This window comes from Salvelinus sp. IW2-2015, linkage group LG1, assembly GCF_002910315.2.
Source record: "Salvelinus sp. IW2-2015 linkage group LG1, ASM291031v2, whole genome shotgun sequence".
Taxonomy (NCBI): Eukaryota; Metazoa; Chordata; class Actinopteri; order Salmoniformes; family Salmonidae; genus Salvelinus; species Salvelinus sp. IW2-2015.
The window spans coordinates 5,476,282-5,494,424 of NC_036838.1; the positions used below are offsets into that span (position 1 = coordinate 5,476,282).

Here is an 18,143-nt window from a genome sequence, read left to right on the forward strand (position 1 = left end):
TAGCTAAATATATTTCCAAATATACTGTTCCTCATGGTACGCTGTAAATTTCACTCAAAACTTTACAGGAAAATGTATCAGCAATAGACTATCACACGGTCTCCTTCCATCGTTAAGTGTAGACATAAACTACCAAGACTAAGATTATCCATTACCATTCAATATCTGAAGACAATCTAGTTGAGAACAATCGGTGGCATACAGTACAGGCTCTTCTCCAGCAACGCAGTTACATTTCTATAAAACCTTACAGCCAATAGAGTACCACAGTATGAGTCACAATACCCATAAAACCTAGCGGTCAAATCCCATAGGGGATTTTTAGAAACACTTAAAATAAGGGTTGTGTTTCGTGTAGACTTGCCCTGGCGTGATGTTTTGATAACAATGTAAATCTCTCTAGGAAAAGGTGACCTTTATAAATATATTTGCCTGTATTTACCCCCCAAAAATGAAATGTTAATTAGCTGTTAATGTGGCTATCATAAAGAACTACAAATGCCATGATCTGGACGAGACTGTCAAATTGAAGGACATGTAAGAATCTCTGGATTCATTTATCTAATTTTAGTTAAATGTAGTAATGAGTAAATTGGCAGAATATATTTAAATTGACAGTTCTGTGAACGGTCTTGTGCAAGTTTTAAATTGACACAATACCTGTTAGCAAAGGTGTCAGCTAGAGATGCCGTGCAGGAGCTTGCAGGGATTTGTAGTTTTGCATGTCTACTTTGACTCTAATTAGCATTTTCGAATCTGAGAGTAAATGGAGCTGAATATATTGATGTCACCTTGCCCGAGAGAGATTTACATGATTATCAAAACGTCACGCCTGGGTTAGCCTACAGGAAACACAGCTCTTAAGTGTTTTTAAAATAGCAAAAATGAATGGTGGAAAAACAATTGGAACCATTTCCCTATTTGACCACTAGGTTTTATGGGTATTATGATGCCTCCAGTRTGGGGCTCTATACCCCTTAAACTCAACTCTGGACTTTGAAGCCAGTTCAACTGCATTTTTWCATTGTTCCCCTCTAATCAGGGACTGATTTAGACCTGGGACACCAGGTGTGTGCAATTCATTATCAGGTAGAACAGAAAACCAGCAAGCTCCGGACCTCGTTGGGTAAGAGTTGAATACCCCTGACCTATACAGTTTGAAATAAMATTTCTGTCCACAGTTAAGATGCTCAGACCTGTTCCTAGAACATTCAGGTTTGTTGTAAACACAGTAGAAGCGCAGATACACATAAAATGGGTGTCCTCAAGSAACGAGACGATTACCCAACGGCTTAACACACACAAAGGGAATGTAAGCACTTGTATATCACAAGCATTGGCATTATATTAATAACTATGGACCTCCGAAGCTTTAGATTAACATTGACAATCCTCCTGNTACATACTGCATTTGGTATTCATATTACTTCAAACTGCTCAGGAGTAGACTTATTGCAATATTATATACTTGCAAAACTAACAATTAAATAATATGTACTTATTAGAAAACAATGAAATTCAAAATTCATAATACATATGAAAATATTTATTATGGGTGTTTTCAAATTCTAATTTACATTGCTTATTACATTSAGTGAAATGTTMYGTTTCAACATCTGTAGTAGCAAATTCAGTAAAGCCAATTATTTTGATATTTGTCTGTTTTTAATTGCTTTAAAGTGATTAATTGTTTGCTTAAAATAGTTTTACTTTATCCATCTCTCTATCCATCTTTTMTTTTTAAATGGCCAGGAAGAAGATGGTAGATTTCATACCATTAGATGGAGACTAAAATGGAGTCATATGCGTTCCATTACATTAGTAAAGTGCTGTTATGACTAACTGGTTTCTTTGACACTTTCCACAGCAATCTTGTGCATTTATGTACAGTGGTTTGACTGCAAAAACTAAATGTGTAGCTAAATATATTTCCAAATATACTGTTCCTCATGGTACGCTGTAAATTTCACTCAAAACTTTACAGGAAAATGTATCAGCAATAGACTATCACACGGTCTCCTTCCATCGTTAAGTGTAGACATAAACTACCAAGACTAAGATTATCCATTACCATTCAATATCTGAAGACAATCTAGTTGAGAACAATCGGTGGCATACAGTACAGGCTCTTCTCCAGCAACGCAGTTACATTTCTATAAAACCTTACAGCCAATAGAGTACCACAGTATGAGTCACAATACCCATAAAACCTAGCGGTCAAATCCCATAGGGGATTTTTAGAAACACTTAAAATAAGGGTTGTGTTTCGTGTAGACTTGCCCTGGCGTGATGTTTTGATAACAATGTAAATCTCTCTAGGAAAAGGTGACCTTTATAAATATATTTGCCTGTATTTACCCCCCAAAAATGAAATGTTAATTAGCTGTTAATGTGGCTATCATAAAGAACTACAAATGCCATGATCTGGACGAGACTGTCAAATTGAAGGACATGTAAGAATCTCTGGATTCATTTATCTAATTTTAGTTAAATGTAGTAATGAGTAAATTGGCAGAATATATTTAAATTGACAGTTCTGTGAACGGTCTTGTGCAAGTTTTAAATTGACACAATACCTGTTAGCAAAGGTGTCAGCTAGAGATGCCGTGCAGGAGCTTGCAGGGATTTGTAGTTTTGCATGTCTACTTTGACTCTAATTAGCATTTTCGAATCTGAGAGTAAATGGAGCTGAATATATTGATGTCACCTTGCCCGAGAGAGATTTACATGATTATCAAAACGTCACGCCTGGGTTAGCCTACAGGAAACACAGCTCTTAAGTGTTTTTAAAATAGCAAAAATGAATGGTGGAAAAACAATTGGAACCATTTCCCTATTTGACCACTAGGTTTTATGGGTATTATGATGCCTCCAGTRTGGGGCTCTATACCCCTTAAACTCAACTCTGGACTTTGAAGCCAGTTCAACTGCATTTTTWCATTGTTCCCCTCTAATCAGGGACTGATTTAGACCTGGGACACCAGGTGTGTGCAATTCATTATCAGGTAGAACAGAAAACCAGCAAGCTCCGGACCTCGTTGGGTAAGAGTTGAATACCCCTGACCTATACAGTTTGAAATAAMATTTCTGTCCACAGTTAAGATGCTCAGACCTGTTCCTAGAACATTCAGGTTTGTTGTAAACACAGTAGAAGCRCAGATACACATAAAATGGGTGTCCTCAAGSAACGAGACGATTACCCAACGGCTTAACACACACAAAGGGAATGTAAGCACTTGTATATCACAAGCATTGGCATTATATTAATAACTATGGACCTCCGAAGCTTTAGATTAACATTGACAATCCTCCTGTTATACAGTTGATGCCAATAGTTGGCTCTGGCTTAATCTCTTAAGCACCGAGACTTTTAGGAGACGTTCCAGGTCATATTTTTTGCAGTCACGCTGCACAGATGATTAGGAGTGCTGATCTAGGATCACTTTTCCCTTATAGATCACAATGAATAAGATTATGTGGACGGGGGGGGGCTGGTAACCTGGTGGAACCAATCTGATTGCTGTGTTAACCATTTTGTTCTACTGCACGTGATTTGAAATAGAATGGTGTGACTGCATAACAGACAACCTGGAACGCCACCTATAACTTTATATTATGGCTGTAACAAACCTTCTGATATCTMAACTTTGACCTCACTAAAATGACATAACAGCATGACATTATTCCTGAAAGGTGMCGGAGATTCAGAAAAACCCCAATCACAGATCATTAAAACATTCAGTGGTAACAAACATTACGACAGTTGACACACCATAGAAATAGAATGGCTAGATGCTAATCTATTTCTATGTGACAAACATAGGGTGTCACCTAGCGGTTTGTCTAGTGCTAAGCAGCATGAAGACAAAGTGTTTGAAATAAACAATCTTTCCATAGTAGACAACAAACAAAATAGATACGGACAGAGTAATATCATAACCATACTTATGAACACTGAGCAGTCGGTTTTGAGGGACGGTACAATTCTAACTACGTCCTACGGAGTAATTCCTACAGTGCAACAAAGAAGTGCCCAACACAAAGAGAGGTCTAATCAAGAAAGGGACAAAATATTGCAAGAAAAAAAGTAGGAGTACGTTACGTTAACAGACTTACTGGATTTTCGTGGTAGACATTTTGTCTCTAAAAATGATCAAGGTCGAAATGATCAAACCTGTGAATAAATCCTTCATAAGCAACGGATATTTCACTAGGAATGGTTAACTAGGAGTCCTAATAAACTCATTYTAAGAAATATAGTCAAGTAACATTTTCTTAAGACTTAGTAACCACTAACTAGTGTCTGTCCAATACAGCACATTGGGGATTTGGCCAACATGGCAGTAACAGTGCATCATCATGAAATAGAGTAAACAAAACAAACGTTCAGCGATTGACTTGCTAATATAAATATATATTCTATCGTAGGAGTTGGAGTGTCGAGGTCAATGCTTCCTCCTGAGTCAGGGACACACAGGGTCCATGTTGGGAAACACTGCCAAACTATTAAAACTATAGAACTCTTATAACTATAGAACAAGGGATCAGTGCAAATATACAGCCCATCCTCCACTGAAACATCTCCCTCCCTCCCTTCCTTCCTTCCTTTACCACGAGGCGGGAATATGCCGGAGCTCTCACTTATATCATCATCTGGGGAGTGTGCAAGCGTGGCATTATGTCATCAGCATTTACTACAACGAACAAAGGAGGGGTATGGATGAAACATTGAGGTGGTGGAACTTGGGGGCTCAGGCACGAGCAGAGGCGGGACCTGCTGGCTTGGGAGAGTCATGGGGGGCGGAGCTCTCAGCCTCGGAGGTGCTRGATTCGTCGTCGTCGTCCGTCTGCTCGGCGCTGTGGTAGAGCATGAAGGCCTGGGTCTTGTGGGTGATGGTGATGGTGCACGGGCCCTGGGCCCACGGCTCCCCGTCCACCTGCATTGGCATCCGGGACGTCTTCAGCACCAGCTACAGAGAGATAGGAAGGGAGGTGGTGAGAGATGGGCGGAGAAAAGCGAAGAAGGAAAGAGAGAAGGTTCATTAAAAAAAAAACTTTGGAAGAGCTGAACAGTGATGAGCAGAGTAAAAACATATTTTAAGTACATTGACATTTACTGTACATGAACTAACCACTTTTAAAAAGACAAAAATAGCAAATGACCCCGTTACTTATAAAAGATGGCCATTCAAACCGGTACTGTATCTATTCAGCKAAGGTCAAAATGACAGAACCAGGAAGGACACACAGAATACACAAGTGTGTCCAGTACACCACTGCGGTCCTCTTACACTGTGGAGATAAACAGCAAGTGGTGGTGATGGTGCTGTAACCTCACCCTGACTGTGTGGGCCTGGCCCAGCCGCACCGGGTTGGCCATCTTGACTTGGATCTGAGCACAGTGGAAGGAGCCATACACACCCACCACCTCCAGCAGCCCGTCATCCAGCCTGGGAGAGAGGACAGGAGAAAGAAAAAAACACTTAGAAAACAACACCTTAGAAAAGCTTTATAGAGCATTCATAAAGGCTTCATAAGGCCTAGATATATGCTTCACAAATCACCCTTTAGATCGCATGACATTAGCTTATGAATGATTTCTGAAGCATCTCTAAAAGGTCTAATATAGAGTATATGAAGGCTTCACAAAAAAGGACAATGTGATCTTGAGTTATGCTTTCAGTGATAATACACAAACAACTTTTCAATGGACATCGTCCGTCTGATGGTGGGGCTTTCGAAGCCTTTATTGTCTCCATTTCTGTATTGTCTAAAGTCCTGTGTGAGCCAGTGGTGCTCACCGMGTAGGRGGGTAGGGCTCGTCCCCCATGCCCTCCCACAGACGACAGCCTCCGCCCCAGTAGCCGATGTTACACACGATGATGCCCTCCAGACTGGGCAGGGCCACTCTCTCTCCATCCAACTCCAACTGTGGGAGCACACACACAATATTACTAACTTATAGGAGTATCCGCTAGTTCAAGGAGGCATCCAAGGATTATACAACGCACAAAGAATGCTTGAGTTCATTTTAAGTTTGTGACATTTACCAAGGCAACGGAACATTCTATTCAAYTCTTCCAGAGGCATAGAGGTGAAAGAGTGCACAATAGACATGAGAGTCGTTCCCTGAGGCCACTGTGTGTGTCTGCCTGTGTGTTATTTGTGTGTGTCTTTGTGCACACCGTACCTCAATCCTCTTATCCAGGTCTTTGCATTCTTGAACTAAGCAATCTTTGGTGCCATACATGAAATATACAGCCTAGAAGGAAAGGCAACAGTTTGACCGTTATAAAAGGGGAAAGTAATATGGACAAAGGACACGCGTTATCAAAAGCAGGTCATGTTTGAACGAATTCAAATATTTATTACATTTTCACCCAAATAACCACTCCTAGACTATTCTGAATCAGCCATTTATAGAACAACTAACCACATAATTAATATTCAGTATGTAAAAGCATTTCCAAATGCAATTGACTAAGAGAGAAAAGTAGCATTAAAGAATTMTTTCCAAATTGATGTGTCGACCATTACACTCAAGCAACCACCCTGTATATTTCCTCTCATACTGTATGTAAATTCAACCACGTGAAGACATTTGCATATGTTTGTGAATATTTTCAGACGCGTCTTTGGCCGACTGACCTTGTTGATGATGCGGCTGGAGAAGAAGGAGGGRGTCTTCTCACGGTGGGTGTGGAAGTTGAGCGCCATCAGGGCATCCGGGCCCACTGAGAAATAGTTATTCATGGACAGGACCTGATGAGAATAGGACACACGAGTTAGGAGGTCCTTTAGTGAGCAAATSAAGGGTATAAACAGTGAATAATCAATCACGTAGGCTATTCCAGTAAGCAGGATTATTAAGTYAACCAGCTAACGTTTGATAAACAACCATAGAACTTGTTTTTCTGGTTAATTAAAAAACGCTGAATTTGTATATTGGTTGTTGTTTGTCGAGTCAATTATACCTCGTCAATTTTAAGTCCTTTTTCATAAAAATAAGTTGTTTCAAGCAATTTTGGACAGTTAGCTGGTTTACTCATTGATACAGCTTTCTGGAACAGCCCCATGATCGCAATGGATCACTTGGTTGCAGCATGGTTCTGGCAGTGGCAACACCAGAGTTATAGGTGTGATTCCTGTATGGTCCACACACCGAATATAGTATGTGTTGCTGAATTATATCAACATGCAAGGCAAATGGACAAGATCAAAAGAGGCTAGCTTAGAGAGGGTGAAATGCAACTCACCTTTGGCTTACGAAAGTAGAGCCCCTTTGAGGCTACCTGAACTTTCCACCTGTTAGGACATGTGGAGATAAAAATGTCATACTGGATCATTTACAACCATGTTACAACACAAATGGAACTAGGGATATTGAGCTCTGCAGCATTAGCACAGAAGGCTACGTTACATGAGCTTCGTAGCATTAGCACAGCAGGCTACATGACTTGAGCTTCGTAGCATTAGCACTGCAGGCCACATTACTTAAGCTTCGTAGCATTAGCACAGCAGGCTACATTACTTGAGCTTCGTAGCAATAGCACAGCAGGCAACATGACTTGAGCTTCGTAGCATTAGCACTGCAGGCCACATTACTTAAGCTTCGTAGCATTAGCACAGCAGGCTACATTACTTCCTCTGGCTCGCCACTGACCTGTCCATCTTGACCACCTCTGCTTCGAGGACGTTCCGGAGCACCTGCTCCACAGGGATCTCCCCGGCGTAGCCAGACCCCCAGCCCAGGGAGTTGGACAGGTCGTTCCCCGTACCCAGGGGCAGGATCATCACCCTGGGGATGAACTGATCTTGGCCCTGGAGACCAATACACACATGTGAAACAGACATCATGGTGCTGCTAAAATATCTTCCTCCGCTGTCCCTGTCCCCATAACGGGATCAAACCAGTGATCCTATTTCGCCTCCATGGCCTATTTATTGCCTTACCTCCCAACTCTTCTACATTTGCACACTCTGTACATAGATTTTTCTATTGTGTTCTTGACTGTACGTTTGTTTATGTGTAACTCTCAGTTTTTGTCGCACTGCTTTGCTYTATCTTGGCCAGGTCGCAGTTGTAAATGAAAACKTGTTCTCAACTGGCCTACCTGGTTAAATAAAGGTAAATAAATAAATAAAAATCCTCTGCTCACAAACACACGTGACMGCCCTCCTTCACAACGTACCAACCGTTTGAGCTATCAAAAAATATCTAATGCGAGATAGCTCCATCGGAAACATTTCAAGCTAGCTGAAAATGTTAAAACAGGMACGCCATCTACAGACGTCTTATTCAACAATAACCAACAACAACAGTAGGTACGGCGGTCTGGCATAGAGCTGCACGACTCTCATCTGCTCCTGCCACTGTCATGTTACACACACACACACAGCTTTACCTTGAGCTTCATGGTGTCGATGGCATCCAGCACCCAGCCCACGGTTCCGTCCCCMCCACACACCAGCACCCTCACACTGCCTGGAGGCAGCAGGGTGCACAGCTGCAGGGCCTTGGAGGGAGGCAGCTCCGACAGGTCAAACACCTGAGGAGGGGAGGAGAAAGGAAAGGAGGCGAGTAGAGGAGAGAGGAAAGGAGAGGAGAGAAGAAAGGAGAGGATAGCAGACAGAAAAGGGATGATATGGGAGGAAACAAAGTGGAAAAGGTGGACGGGAGGGGAGRGAGATGTTTATGCATCCCACCATCACCGCGCCACCTCCACAATCACTTTAACTCGAAAGATTGCCTACTGTGCACCAGTTCAATTTGACCTAGACATCTTAATAATTCCATAATATGCTCCTACAGGATGCTACACAGAGGACTGACTGACCTGGACAGGGTTGAGGATGGTGCGGAACTCTCCAAGCAGAGCCTCCCCCATGTTGTTCCCACTGCGAGTGTTGGCCAGGACCAGCACTGGAGTCCAGCTGCTCCCGCAGGCAGACGCCAGCTAGACACACAGTTAAATTTGTTTAATTTAACCTTTATTTAACTAGGCAAGTCAGTTACGAACAAATTCTTATTTACAATGACGGCCTCCCGGGGAACAGTGGGTTAACTGCCTTGTTCAGGGGCAGAACGACAGATTTGTACCTTGTCAGCTCAGGGATTCGATCCAGCAACCTTTCAGTTAAAATTAAAGTAAACGAAACCTGTTTCAAGCCACAGCCCAGTCTTCTAACCTGACTCAAGAGGGACTGGTAGTCGCTAGTAATGCAACCAAACAGTCGGTCCCGATCCACCATTYGGGACACCCTAACCCCAGACACTGACCCCTCCCTGGGTGTGACCTATGACCTTGCTGTACTCATCGGGGTGCCTGCGGCGGAGCTTGTTGACTTGGTGGAGGTAGTGAGGGGGGATGATGAGGCTGCGGAACTCGCCCAGCTCACAACGCTCCCCGTCCGGCAGGCTGGCCTTGCAGTCGTCGTGCACCATTGTCTGACACCACACACACCTGCCAAGGGACAAACACACACCCATCAGTGGATCAAGCACAATTTATGTGGAGCTCACTGTAATGTCAAGGCAAAAGGTGGACAGAGAGCTGGTTAAGAATTGTACGTGAAAGGAAAAGGACATGATATTAATTCCTGTCAATTTGTAAATAAAGCAATTTCAGCTTCCCCATGATTGAAACATTACAAATAGCACCCTCTCCGTCTTTCGTGCCAAAACCAGACAAAAGTTAACGCCTTCGCATCCCGCTGGGCTTCACTTTGGTTAATGTGGCAGACATTAACCTAGAAGCAAAATAATATTACCTAAAGTCACACAGCTTCGGTTGGTTCCCACATTGCTCCTTGCAGACCGCACAGACACTGCAGAGAGGGACGTTTCCCCGGACCCAGCGGTGCTCTAGTGTCCCATCCGTTTGGGACGGAGCCATAATCTCTTTGCAAACAAGGCTCCGGTCGGCCCGACGCAGGCATGTCTCGTCGGCGCACACTCCGCAGCAGTCGCAGAACGCCCCTTGTAGAATGTGTTGTTGGCATACACAGCAGTAGATGGGCTTGTTGAACAGGTCGGTGCAGTGCCAACCGTGCTTGCTCTTGCGGAAGAAGTCTTTCATGTGTATTTTCCGTTTGGAGCGTTGGACACTGCACCACAATGTTATGATCACGGGCACTACGACAGCGAGAGAGGTCCAAAACAGGAGTGTCCACTCTTCCCGTGACGATTGGTCACGGTTTCCCTCGTCCCCCTCCATAGACATCCGAGGAAGAGTGGTTGGTATTAACGTGAATAAACTAATCAAATCATAGAATATCACGAGAATTCACCGATATAAACATTGTGCGCAGGGCGCGCGCATCATGATGTCCATGCAATAGCTACGAGAAAATGACAACCTTCTCGTGTTGCGAAATAACGCACAAAATAAGGCTCGAGCGAGATTGTAAACAATGACTGCCGTGATTTTTTGTGTACAAAAGACGTAGCTAGACGACGACCACCAACATTTGAATGATTAGCTTACTGTTGTTATCAGAAGCTATGCTAGATATAGTTACTGGGCACCTGATGTGCTCCTCACCTCTCCAGCAATGACTACATTAAAAGCTAATAATCCATAGTCTGTAAAAAAAAAAAATATATATATTAAACACCGAAACGCATGCACAGGCATTTATAATATTAAAGGTTGCATTGACGTGACAGCTTCATTAATATATCAATAACACGACTAAACAATAGATTCGTCGATAAAACATATGTCCAATTGCAAACAGTGGCCTTCCCACCTAATCGCAGTGTTCAAGCGCGTCAAAATCGTGTTGTATCATGGGTACATTTTGACTGACTGATCTGCAAACAATATTGAGCAGTTATTTACATAGAGATAGATATAGGACTCAAATTTGTATCTGTGCTATTATAGCGTCTGTGACAACATGGGCAGCGCCATTGAGGCTATCTCCATTTTGAAGTAGTCCATTTTCTTCTTCCCGATTGRCTGATCCCCCCTGATGAYCCGGTTGGACATAACTCCAAAAGGGTCACTAGGAGGGATGAGCCAATTAAATCCCACCCACTTGACTACATTAAAATGGTGGAAGCCCTCAATGGCGCTGCCCATGCTAATAGCTCTTTGGCCACTAGAGGCCTCTATCATTCTCTATGGTTATTTATGATGCAATGTGATTTGTAGATCAGTCCGTATCGAGTCGWCTGTAAAGCGGGCTGCAATGTCGAACGCGCCGATTATTAATAGTGTCGTCCGTTTTAATTGGCCAATATGCTAACGTAAACCATGACGTACGTTTTTACGTAGTGCTCAGCTGACTCTGGCAACTGAATAACAAAGACAGTTTGTTGAGGGGAAAGATTTACAGTGAAAGATTTTTTGATTTAGAGCTTTTTGTTCAGTATATTAAAATARTATTACTAACATTTGCCTTAAAGGCATCAAGACACATCTACATAAAATATTTATATTATAAACGCAGACAGAGCTTCACATTCACTGATAGTCCTATAGGATGTTCTTAAATCTTAAAATKTAGGAAAAGCAGACACGTTATTTGGGCATTTCTACATGATGATAGAAAGAAGTTGAACAATAACTTTATTACATTACATTTGGCTGGAATGACTGTTAAAAACTAGGTAAACTGTCAAAAAATCTTGCAATCCAAACAGTGATAAGGCCAAAACACTATTTTCACGAAACTTCGATACTGAAGCAGGTTTGGATAATTTACGAAGGAGGTTAGGATACTGAGGTTAAGGTTGGGAAAGGGTTATGATTAGCGAAAATGCTATCCTAACCTGCTACGGAAATCATTTGTATTGAAGGCACATGGCCTAGTTTCCGAAAAACCAAGGACAAAACAGAAAACAGCCTTTAAAAAAACACTGCCTTGCGAAAAACACATCCATTAATCCTTGACAAGTTATCTCTGTATAAAATGAGTTTTGCGCGCCATCTAGTGGATACAATCAGCATTGCAAATTTGAAATCATGACGCTAAAACTGCAACTGGATACAGATGTAATTCATGCTAGAAGAAAAATATATTTSAGTACGGTATCAAAGTTCAAACTGATGAAAAACAAGAACATTGCATGCTATAATCACCACCAAATAAATATACAAATAAATACATGTCTCATGCCAGAACAGCAGGCACAGTGACACTCAACAGATGTTTTCACAGTTATGTGACCCAGTTTTGTAATATTTGGATTGGGGAGGTGATCGGTGACGTAGAGGAGAATTTACCCCCTCATCTCCTACGGACTGGGGTCTCAGTGCAGAAGTAGCCGGGCAGGTGAGCTGAGACCAAGATGAAGAAGTTTGTGGCATTTTCCCTCTGTCTGGTCCTCTTGACCATCTACACAGCAGGTAGGCTCATTTTGAAGAGGTAAATTGCCTTTAGAAAAATGTATTCATTAACCTATTGGTGGCTTGTGAGTCTTTTAGAGGTCTCTGATAAAAGTTTATTTTTGCATTTGTCCCTCAGTTTTAATGCAATAGAAATGTTGTTTTAAGAAAATATGAATATGCAGTTGTTATGTAGTAATTAATGCTGTGATTTATATGCTCAAATAATTACATGCATAAAGAAAAGTAATTACTGCATAATTAAACTCACAAAATAAAAATGCAATTCAGTCGTGCACAGAAAAGCAAATATTGCGTTGCGTCATTGTAACTAGTAAATATTAAACTAAATACATTTMTGTGAAGATATTGCATGAAAATATGAAAATAAGCTAAACAAATAATTGTTGATGTAAAACCAAACAAATATGACATAATTGTTTTAACTGCATGCACATAGCTCATTTAAATACTGTATTGATATGCCCCCTATTACAATATCATGTACTTCCGTTTTATTAAGCTCTTATCAATGCAGTTTCAAAATCATCGCAATGAGCCCTGGGTGGTGCTTTGCCACGTCGCTCTGTGTGCCTGGCGCTGTTGACAGAGCCAGCCAGGTTCATTTTAATACCCCCTCGCAGGTTGGCCTTTGGGGGTCACGTGCTCCATGGGCTGGCCTGGCTCTCTGGAGAGTGGGGGAAATGAATGGGTACTTTGTTGCTCCACCAAAAAACAGCCTCCTAATGATATTCTGCTGCTGCTGGGGGACAGACAGAGACAGAGCTCTATGAGACTAGGGCTGCATCTCAAATGACACCCTATTCCCTATATAGTGCACTACTTTTGACCAGGGCCCAGTGCACTATATAGGGAATAGGGTGCCATTTGGGATGTAGATAAGGGGCTGTTGATCTGCATCCTCAGCCTGGTACATTAGAGAGTACACGGCTCAACATGTACTAGCCAAACAAACAGCAGCTTCTCCCCTATATCCTGCACACGCTGGGTGTGGGATGAGGGGGTTGTTGTTGACTGTTHGAAATCTAATGCAAGTTTTTTTCTTCCTGTTTAATGGCTGCAATTGAAATGGCAAGTCTGGAAATGTAGGTTAATGTTGTGTTTTGAGTTATAAAAGTCAAGAGCAACCAGATAGATACAGGAGGAAAGAGTGGGTGACAAATAATGACTGATTTCAGGAAAATGACAAGAATATTGTTTTTGGTATATTGTGCACAAAGTACCCTATGTCACTGATGGTTGCAATATTTTCGTTTGAGATAGATGTAGCCAAATGAAGGTTGACGCTCATTGTCATGAATCTTGCCCTGGAGGCAGAACTGAGCAATTTTCTGCTAGATGGGCCAGCTGCTAAGTCAAAATTGGCTTTAAAGTTAGGGTTAGCGGTGTGGTTAAGGTTATGGTTAAGGTTATGTTTAAAATCCAATTTTGGGGGGTATTTGGAATTTATTAGGATCCCCATTAGCCGCTGTAAAAGCATCAGCTACTCTTCCTGGGGTCCACATGAAACATGACATTATACATACACATTATTCGTCAAGGACTGAAATACATACATTTAAAATGTCACACATAGCCTACATACAGTGCCTTTGGAAAGTATTCAGACCCCTTGACTTTTTCCACATCCAGAGATGTTTGATCGGGTTCAAGTCCGGGCTCTGGCTGGGCCACTCAAGGACATTCAGAGACTTGTCCCGAAGCCATTTCTGCGTTGTCTTGGCTGTGTGCTTATGGTTGTTGTCCTGTTGGAAGGCGAACCTTCGCCCTAGTCTGAGGAACTGAGCACTCTGGAGCAGGTTTTCATCAAGGATCTCTCTGTACTTTTCTCCGTTCATCTATGCCTCGATCCTGACTATTTTCCCAGTCCCTGCCGCTGAAAAACATCTCCACAGCATGATGCTGCCACCACCATGCTTCACCGTAGGGATAGTGCCWGGTTTTCTCCAGACGTGATGCTTGGCATTCAGGCAAAAGAGTTCAATCTTGGTTTCATCAGACCAGAGAATCTTGTTTCTCATGGTCTGAGTCTTTAGGTGCCTTTTGGCAAACTCCAAGCGGGCTGTCTTGTGCCTTTTACTAAGGAGTACATTTTTTGGTACCCTTCCCCAGATCTGTGCCTCGACACAATCCTGTCTCTGAGCTCTAGGGACAATTCCTTCGACCTYATGGCTTGGTTTTTGCTCTGACAACTGTGAGACATTATATAGACAAACATTTCTAAAAACGTGTTTTTGCTTTGTCATTATGTGGTATGGTGTGTAGATTGCTGTGGRAAAAAAATATTTGATCAACTTTAGAATAAGGCTGTAACGTAACAAAATGTGGAAAAAGTCAAGGGGTCTGAAAACTTTCTGAATGCACTGTWTCAGTRCATACACACAATATCTAGGTCTAATAAATAGTACAGTGCAAAATACAATACAATATATATAAAATGACTGTGTCGATTCACAGTTCCCTTTGTGCAGTAAGGAGTCCTTTTATCAATTTTTTTGAAACGGGTTTATTGCCAGCTTGAGTTGCCTGGGTGGCAAGAGAGATCCATGTAGTCATGGCTCTATTTATACTGGTGTGTTTCCCGCCTCTGTTCTGGACCTGGGGACTGTGAAGAGACCTCTGGTGCATGACTAGTGTTGTACCAATGGGTGTTCGAACTGTGTGCCAACTGCTTGAACAGACAGCTCAGTACCTTCAACACATCAATATCTCGCACAAAGACCAATAGTGATGCAGTCAATCTCTCCTCAACTTGAGCCAGGAGAGACTGACATGCATGATACTGACACTTTCCTCCGTCTAACATTAAGTGCGATACGTGCTGCTTTGTTCTGGACCAACTGCAATTTACCTTTGTCCTTCTTTGCCGCACATCACCACACACCTGGGCAGTAGTCCAGGTGCGACAAATATGACTTTGTATGACTTTGTGGCTCTGCCAGCTAGTGACCACTTTGCAGAGCTGCCTCCAGGGCAAACGTATGACAAATAAATGCCAACCTGCGTAGGCAACAGTGATGCTGCACAGGCAGCTCTATGAAACGAAGGGATATGGATGTCTTGAAATGCTTTCTCTCTCTATCGCCAAGATGCAAACCCAATCATCAAAGAGAGCTATGCTAAGCAACTTCTGCGGACCAAGAGGCAGAAGCCCGGCACCCCGATGAGCCAATGAGGGTAAATTTCAAAGTGGAAAGGGCACAATTAGAAACCTGCAGCGTGTGTGCTCATCCTTCTAAGAATCCATAAAAAATAGTTCACTAACGGTTACCCTGTAATTTCTTCTGTTTTGATATGATAATGAGAGCTGCTTATGGCTTGATAAATGAACGTCTCTCTCTCTCTCTCTCTCTCTCTCTCTCTCTTCTCTCTCTCTCTCTCTCTCTCTCTCTCTTCTCTCCTCTTCTCTCTCTTCTCTCTCTCTCTCACTCTTCTCTCCCTCTCCTCTCCCTCTCCCTCCCTGTACAGGAGCACTTGCTCCACATGCAGGTTCTGGATCAGAGGGCCCAGGAGACCAACCTGGAACACTGGCTGAACCCCCACTGCTACCCCCGCTGTGACAGGAACTACGGACACCCTGTCTAATCCCCAGTGACCTCGCCTTGACTCCTCACAGCCCAGGTCACTGTCTGTCCGGCACAACCATAAAACATGCCTGCTTGGGTCCCCCGAGTCATGTTCAGTAGGGAACAGAGTAGCAAAATGCTGTGTAACAAAAAAAGTACTAGAAAGTACATAATATCACTACATTTCGGACAATATTCTGTTTCCTGCCTATTGAACACAATGTACATCACCCATAATTAGCCTATAGGATGAAGTTGCCTTTTGACGCTGATCAGTTTTGTATTTCCCTCCTGATTGGTTATAGTTAGAATTGGGATTAGGGTAAACTGATTCTAGATACATTTTTTTTGTCTACAGGAGAACAACTTGTGGCGGAGGGCGCTGACGGCAAGAATGATGTCGACAATGACGATGATGATATGAGGGTGAAGCTCGGAGTGTAACTCTATCACATGCATTTCATGATGAAGCCTCAGCAGGGAACATTAGTGTCCATCAGTAGAGATGTCCACAGCTTATTCCAGCAACATTAGCGTATAGGAAATGTATTAAATGATGTTAACATCATAGAGGATACATGATCCGTTTATATGTTGATACAGTTATGAGACATTATACATTGTATTATGTAAAACAATGTTTAAATAACAATAATTGAATAAATAATCTAATCAAATTTTAAAAATGCTGGAAACGTGGTGTGTTTTTCTTTCTTCAGTTTTGAAGCAGGACTTCAGTTGGACTTCTTTAGATAAAATAAAAACTAAGAAAGAGGAACTGTGAACTGGTCATGTGGGTTGACCCCGCTGCTGACCCGGGGTTACTATCGTAGTTTACTGATGTTTGGGCAATTTAAGACAGTGCCCTTCCCTCGAGTTCACTGTGTGACTCTGCACTGTGCTGTTRCTTTCTCGCGCAGGAGGCTCTACAGATGAACGGCATGCTATTGACCACAATGAATAACAACTTGTGAAAGGAAAGAGGGGAATTATTTGATACAAAGTATTCAACGCTTTATCGCAGCTAAACTGAATAACCCGGAGCACTAGGCTAAATCCTACGCAGTTTTGGACGTGTGAAGGGAGTAAATATATCCAGACAATAACAAATCCAGTTATTCTCCGAAGTGAATGTCGTACACATTATTTTTAACATTGCGTAATATATCATTAAGCTGATAATATATATGGCGGTATGCGACTGAACCCGCACACATTTTACCCGCAATTTAAGAAATGTGCTATTGATGTTTAGGCTGATTGATTGTCAAAAATATCGAACAATTATTGATGCATTTGGTCAAATTTGTTGGAAACTTTTATTTTATTGTATTATGTCCCCATGATTCAATGACAACATCTAACACCCGACGAGTGTTTCATCTGGAGAAATTGCACTGTAGCCTATCAATAGTCAGACTGTTCAATTACTATCTGCATGTGGCATGCGAGCATCATCGAATGATTCTGCAAAACGAATGCACGGATGSGCGTACAAATAGGCCACTGGAACCAACCAAGTCAAATCAACAGAGTAAGCGCGCAACAGTCATGCAAATTGATCATACAATTAAGCCATCGCCTATACAGAAATGACCAGTCTTTTGTCAGGCAGATGCATTCCTGTCAGACGTAAGGGTAATAGCAGGTTATAACACATTATATATTTCGTAGGCAATCTATTATAGTTCTGATGACATGTTTGGTAACACAGGCCTACCTACCTTGTGACCCCACACAACCAGCGTGTCCATTCCGCAGATACCGATGGGCGCTCGATTGCATTGGTTTACGATTTGAGAAAAGTTGAAGGCCAATATCATTTTGCAAAAGTACAATTAAAATCTTCCTGTAGGCCCAATGTCAACCACTTAAAATAATTGTAGGCTGCGATTTTTTTCTGTGGAAAGCTTACAGGACGACCTCTGAGGACAGCACAATTACATTTAAATAGAATTCAATAAAAAAAAACTCTTATTAAAATGCTTTATCAGCTGTCTCTGAGTCCCAACTACCCTATTCGTTTAGCAATCTTTGTCATTTTAATAAAAATAAGACAGTGAAGTTAGTATTGTATTTTTAATGAACGCAGATAGGGCTATAGATTTGAGTTGCGTCCTGATTTGTTTTGGAACTATCTGAATCATTACAAAATATATAAATCAAGGTCTAGGCCTTTGTGGACCGTTGCCAAAACACACTAATCTCAATGAAAAATAGG

The 18,143-nt window shown here is 42.0% G+C and overlaps 2 protein-coding genes across 3 annotated transcripts; one reads left to right on the forward strand and one right to left on the reverse strand.

The window, feature by feature from the left end:
- Positions 1 to 1,531: 1,531 nt before the first annotated feature.
- LOC111955773 (diacylglycerol kinase epsilon) lies at positions 1,532 to 10,223 on the reverse strand. 2 transcript variants are annotated; one of them, XM_023976122.2, is made up of 11 exons: positions 9,772 to 10,223; positions 9,305 to 9,464; positions 8,838 to 8,957; positions 8,406 to 8,549; positions 7,664 to 7,821; positions 7,257 to 7,305; positions 6,649 to 6,762; positions 6,191 to 6,262; positions 5,802 to 5,929; positions 5,339 to 5,450; positions 1,532 to 4,970 (listed from the first exon to the last, which is right to left on the reverse strand). In XM_023976122.2, exons 1-11 carry the CDS (start codon positions 10,221 to 10,223, stop codon positions 4,752 to 4,754), a joined length of 1,728 nt encoding a protein of 575 aa, XP_023831890.1. In that variant the 3' UTR covers positions 1,532 to 4,751. The 2 variants fall into 2 exon arrangements, with proteins under 2 accessions (XP_023831890.1, XP_070304032.1); XM_070447931.1 differs by having other exon boundaries at positions 4,877 to 4,970; positions 5,292 to 5,450.
- LOC111955633 (uncharacterized protein C17orf67 homolog) lies at positions 10,146 to 16,610 on the forward strand. Its single transcript, XM_023975890.2, is given in 6 exon segments — positions 10,146 to 10,236; positions 12,206 to 12,356; positions 15,446 to 15,511; positions 15,514 to 15,533; positions 15,825 to 15,977; positions 16,281 to 16,610. Coding segments are annotated over 4 exon segments (261 nt in total). The 5' UTR covers positions 10,146 to 10,236; positions 12,206 to 12,298; the 3' UTR covers positions 15,942 to 15,977; positions 16,281 to 16,610.
- Positions 16,611 to 18,143: the final 1,533 nt, after the last annotated feature.